The sequence below is a fragment of the Dama dama genome, chromosome 5 (assembly GCF_033118175.1).
Source record: "Dama dama isolate Ldn47 chromosome 5, ASM3311817v1, whole genome shotgun sequence".
NCBI classification, from domain to species: Eukaryota; Metazoa; Chordata; class Mammalia; order Artiodactyla; family Cervidae; genus Dama; species Dama dama.
Genome location: NC_083685.1, coordinates 28,411,897 through 28,417,896, shown reverse-complemented (window position 1 = coordinate 28,417,896; position 6,000 = coordinate 28,411,897). Strand labels below are relative to the sequence as shown.

The window sequence follows — 6,000 nt, the reverse complement described above, 5'->3', positions numbered from 1 at the left end:
TGAGTTATAGATTAACTGCGCTTTTTTTGTGCTTTACGATCCGTTTTCCATAAATGCGTTAAAATTATTTTTCTCTTTTCTCCAAGACCGACCCGCGTTCCAACGACGCCTGACGCTGCGTGTCCCAGGGCCTCCTGGGAAGTGTAGTTCGGCAGGGCTTTTCCCGTGCGCACGCGCAACCTCTGCAGCCGGCTTGGCCCCTCTCTTTGTCCTTCGCCACTACGCGAGAGGCCACTGTGCGAGTGTCCGCGTGCTCGTGCGCGCGCTGTTCCCCGGCTAGGCTCCAGGCCGTCGGGATCTCGCGGATCCGCCCGGGTCGCGCAAAGCCCGGGGGCGGGGCGGTCACTTGGGTCCCGGTCCCCGTTCGGCGCGTCCGTGGTCCGAGGCGTTTTTTGCAGGTTCCGGGGCTGGATCCCTGTGGGGCGGGCGGCGGGGAATGAGAGGGTTCGCGGGGGCCGGGCTGGGGGTCGTGCCAGGGCTGCAGGTGGCGTCCGCCCTTCGGCCTGGGACTCAGCGGCTGGGTTGCGGTGGGCACCGGTGGGCTCCAGCGGTGGGGGGAGGCCCTTCCTCCGCCGCGGCCAGTGCTCAGAGCGCCTTGACGTTTCCGTCCAGACCGGCTCGTACAGGTGGTGTCTCCCACGCGCGTGCCCGGCCGCCCGCGACCTTCGGGACACACGGCCAGTCGTGGGGGCGCCCTGGGAATGTACGCGGGGCGACCCGATTGTTCGCCTCCGTCCAGGCTCCACCCAGCTTGCCTCTGCTTTTATCAGTAGGATTTTTAACGGGGCGTCTCTACTAACAAAAAACCCAGACAACTTTGACAGTTGCTAATGCGGTGAGGACAGCGTTGGCCTCAAGCCTTGTCTCTGACTTTGACCCACAACTGCCACTTGAAACAGTCAACTCACAATTTCTGGGTCTCAGGCTTTTCATCTGAAAACGAGGGAGTGGCAAGAAATTACCTTTTCTTCTCTAGCGTGGAAGCTTTTTGCAATCGTTAAAACACATTATTTTATTGATTCCTTACTGTTTCAACCACATGGTGCTGGACTGAAACTGCTTTGCTTGCCTGTTTTCTTGGGTTAAGGATTTTAAAATATGTTCACTGTCGTCAGTTTAGAGTGTACTGATAAACAGATTCAAATGAAAATCATTCATGATCCCATCAGCAGGAAATAGTCACTGCTAACGTTTTGTACATCCTTTAATCAATAAATGTGTGTATATTGTTAATAACCTTATTTGTTCCCTTTAAGAATAAAAAAACAACAAAATTGGGAATATGCTGCATATCCTGCTTAAAGCCCTTACAATCTATCACAGATATGTTAAGTTGAAATATTTTGTCCCAAGTGGGGAGTTGGACCTTTCTGTGGGAGTTCTTTCAACTTGCCTCTGAGATCTTTTCTTTCTCTTCTTTTTCTCCTTAGTCTGCCCTGTTGCCATCATCTCTGGACAGGGGACTGTATCATGCGTGTACTGGGAATATAAACAGGGACTCCCAAGACATTTGCCCATCCCTCTTTCTACTGCTGTTGTGGGTCTTGGTCACAGGCCCTGGGGTAGACTGCATGGAACCAGTGGCCCCAATCTACCATTTGTGCATATATCATCTATTTGGGGCACATGAATTTTTGTGCAGTATTAGAATTTGAGTAGACTCCAGGAGTTGGTGATGGACAGGGAGGCCTGGCCTGCTGCGATTCATGGGGTCACAAAGAGTCGGACAGGACTGAGTGACTGAACTGGCTGACTGACTGACTTCCTTAATGAATGCTGAATGCATCAGAAAAGACAGCATGGTGTATAGAACATCTGGCACATAGTTGTTGTTTAGTTGCTACATTGTATCCGACTGTTTTGGGACCATATAGACTGCAGGTCAGCAAGGCTTCTCTGTCCTCAAGATTTCCTAGGCTAGATTACTGGAGTGGGTTGCCATTTCCTTCTCTAGGGGATCTTCCCAACCCAGGGATCCCACCTGTGTCTCCTGCATTGGCGTGCAAGTTCTTCACCACTGAGCCACCAGGGAAGCCTGGCACATGTTAGGTGTGAGTAAATGTCACTTTTCGTTGTTCTTTTTCCCTTGTAATTCCACAGGACTTGATGCTGAGTGGGAACTATGGGATGATGATGACGGTGCCCCTTCCTCCTGCAGGTGAACATGAGCATGTCATGGGGAGAACTGCGGTGCTCTGCAGGAAGCTGCTGAGGTAAAGTCAAACCCATGAAGTTAAAAGCGGTCAAACTGTATAGCGGAGGGGTAGGCTTCCATCTGCTGAAGGAACACATGGAAGTCTAGTGGAAGAGCACTCAGGGAAAGCTCTCTCAAGAGCCAACCGGCAAAAGCATTTGTTTAAATTAAATGAAAATAAGGTCGAATCTATTGTGCTGAGCAATTAATATCAGAAGTTTTTAAAAACTACCACACTGATGGCTTATCACACTTTTTCCACCTGATTCTTATGCCTCATTTCAACATTTCTCTCTACTCTTGATAAATTTTCACTGAAACCCAACTAAACTTTGCCAAGTAGTTTCTGACAAAGGAAATTTCAAGATCACATTGTGAATTTGGCTGTCTGCTTAATTTTTATTTCATGAAATAAAGTGAAAGCGTAACACAGGAAATGACCTATTTATTTACTAGAGGTGTATCTTCCTTGTCTGGGGTATGTGTGTATATTTGTATTATGATTGACTTTTCTTGAACCACACAGAGGTTATTACATTTTTTAATCATTAAATTTATTGGCTTTTAAGTAAAATTTTTTGACTTTTGCCTTTGTAGCATGTGTAGGGACATTTTCCCCAGAATTACACAAATACTCATTTGTGTTTTCTTTAGGCACTATCATGGTTTTCATTATTTTAAGTTCTGATCCATCTGAAAGTACAGTTGACCCTTGAATAATAGGGGTGTGAACTGCATGGGTCCACTTATATGCAGATTTTTTTCAATAAATACCACAGTACTGTATGATCAGAAGTTGGTTAAATCTGCAGATATGAACCTTGGATATAGAGGGTTGACTATAAAATTAATTATGTGAGGATTTTCAAGTCCATGGGTGGTGAGGTGGACTAGTGTCCCTAACCCTCAAATTGTTCAAGGGTCAACTGTAGTTTGTTGTAATATATGAGATAGATATCTGGCTTTATTTTCTTCCAAGTGTTAATCACTTCTCCTATGCATTAAGTGATCAGGTTTTACTTTGGATGTGAAGTGCCACATTTATTGCATGAGAGATTTACATATTTGGGTCGTTATGCTTTATTTAGCTGTAAATCTTTTCTGGAGACAGTATGAAATACTTTTTTTTAATATAATTGTACAATATATATTAATATTACATGGACCTATGTACACTCATTATCTTGTGTTTCCCAAAGTGTCCAAAGCTGTTCCTGTACCTTTTTTTCTTCCAGATGAACTTTAGAATTGCTTGTTAAAAAAAATTTTTTTGAAATTGTGACTGGAATTGACAAAAAATATAAATAATTCAGGGCTGAATTATGAAGTCTTTCTGTCCTAGAAAGACCAATTTGTGTGTGAGGAAGTCTATTTTTATAGTCCCCATTGGTGGTTTTAGTTTGCTTTAGCCTATGAGCCGTACACATTTCTTGTCAAGTATATTTCTATGTTTTATGTATTTTTTTCTGATATGCATAGATTTTTTTATCCTACCTTTTTATTTGTTTAAATAAGAAGGCTGTTGATATTACAGTACTATATCTGTTGATCTGGAAAGATGGTTTGCATAGTGGGAAGAAAGCAAAAACAGTTTTTAAATGTGACCTTATATTTTTGTTAAAAATATCCAGATTGTTTATACTACCTCTTTTTTTTTTTTTTTTGTTAGTTGGAGGCTAATTACTTCACAACATTTCAGTGGGTTTTGTCATACATTGATATGAATCAGCCATAGATTTACACGTATACTACCTCTTAAGAGTGGTTATGTTTGGTCACAAGTAAGAATTTTTTCTTATTTAGTTTATGTACATTTCTAAGTTTTGTCATCATATTTTACTTTTGTAATAATAATTATGTCTCTTTGTTTAGTTCTTATACGTGCCAGTTCCAGTTCTAAAATGAATATATTTTCACAATTTAGGGTATATAAAGGAATCATTTCTTGTGTAACTGGAAAGAACCTCAATATGTATTTCTGAGTTGATACCAAGGGCTGAATCACAGGAAGACATGAAAGGGAAGAGTTTGGTGTCTGAAGTGCTGCTTTAGTGTGTCATAGGGATGAGCAAGCTGTGTCTCTGTGGAACTAAGGTGACGGAATGTGTGCGTGGAGATAAGAGCTAATTCCAGGATGTATGGTGAGTGTGTGAACATATGTGTACATGAATACAAACAAATAACTTTATGATTTTGGAAGTAAATATCTTGAATGTAGGGCTTCCCAGGTGGCTCAGTCATAAAAGAATCCACCTGCCAATTGAGGAGATGCAGGTTTGGCCCCTGGGTCAGGAAGATCCCTGGAGAAGGAAATGGCAACCTACTCTAGTACTCTCACCTGGGAAATCCAATGGATAGAGGAGCCTGGTAGGCTATAGTCCATGGGGTTTGAAAGAGTCAGACACGACTAAGCAACTAAACGACAGCAACCCTGAACGTAGCAAAAAAAGAGAAATAGCATTCATTTCTGGTACTTAATAGTTGTGCAGTCATTGGCACATTCTAGTTCCATTTTTCGTTCTATAAAATGGAGATGTGAAATGCTTTTTTGTCAAATGCCTTTTGGGTTGTCTGTGAGGGTTGTTATAAAGTGCTTAGTATTTTGTCTTATATATTGAAAGCACTCAGATGTGAGAGCTATTGTTATTACCAGGAACTAGTCACTTTCCTTTTAATATCTCATTTGTTCCTCAGAATCCCCGTGGCATTACATAGTGACTAAAGAGTAATTCTCCAGAAATATATAATGTCTATGCATCAAACAACATAACTTTAAGCATATAATCCAAACATCAACAGAAGTACAAGGGAAAACTGGCCAATCTGTAATATTGGGAGAATTTAACATACTTCGTGTAGAAATGGATATGATTGGCAGACATAAATTAGGAAGGCTATAGATTTTAAACCTTAGTTTCCTATTTGTTCTTACCCAAAGTCACAAAGCCAGGAAAAGGAAAAAGTTGATTAAAACTTAGATCTGTTTTAATACAAATCACATAAGCTTTCCAAAAGTCTGTCACACACAGAGCTGCCTTGTCCTTCCCAGCACCTGTTCCTCAGTGTCCTCAGTGGACGCTAACTGGATCTCAGGATTGCTTCTGCTGAGTAATCTTTATCTGTGTACAGAGACGTAGACTTCTGCCGTTCTTTCACATCACATTCTATTTCTGTCCCTGGTAGTCCTGTGTCAGAAAACACACTCTGGCCTTAAATGATTATGAACTCCTATTTCCTAGCAAGAAAGGAGGGGATTTTAGGTGCACTATGAATATACCAATTGAAGTGCATTGGTCCCCAGGTTCACAGATCCTGGTTCCCCAGAAATGAGCCTGCTCCTGTGAGACAAGAAAGGCATTCCCAGCAGAGAAATTCATTCCTGGTGTTGAACACTTCACTCCCGAGCTTCAGGATAAAAGCAGAGGCCACAGAACTGAACAAACCTCAGACTTGCTGATCATCTCACACAGGCTGCAGAAATGACCATGTTACAGGTGAGTTTGTGTTTATTCCTCATTATTTTTCCAAGGGATTATAAGAGGTATGTAAGACTTGAGTGAAAAAGGAAAGATTACATTGTTAAGAAGTCAGGGGAAGATATCCTCAGAATGGAAGATCCAAACTGGGACAAAGTCAAAGCAGTGATGCAATAACTATAGGGCCTTGAGAAGTTCTTAAAGTTTCAATTTTTATAAGCCTTACTGTCCTACATAATTATTGAATGAGCTATAAACTTGGTTCTCAAATTTTCAACAAGTGTAATAAATATATTTATATGAATTGTATTATCCAAAGGAAAAAGCAAA

General features: G+C 41.7%; 1 protein-coding gene across 4 annotated transcripts in view; it reads left to right on the top strand.

The window, feature by feature from the left end:
* Positions 1-210: 210 nt before the first annotated feature.
* ZNF84 (zinc finger protein 84) overlaps positions 211-6,000 on the top strand; it is a 28,017-nt gene continuing 22,227 nt past the window's right edge. Inside the window, exons 1-4 of one of the 4 annotated variants that reach the window (XM_061142226.1) lie at positions 211-398; positions 2,101-2,213; positions 4,119-4,335; positions 5,496-5,688. Coding sequence is in view for 1 of the 4 variants with exons in the window: in XM_061142229.1 (XP_060998212.1) it covers positions 5,674-5,688 (15 nt within the window). In the remaining 3 variants the exon portion in view is untranslated. Of the gene's footprint in view, positions 2,214-4,118; positions 4,336-5,495; positions 5,689-6,000 lie in introns of all 4 variants that reach the window. The other 3 variants (XM_061142227.1, XM_061142228.1, XM_061142229.1) reach the window with 3 other exon arrangements.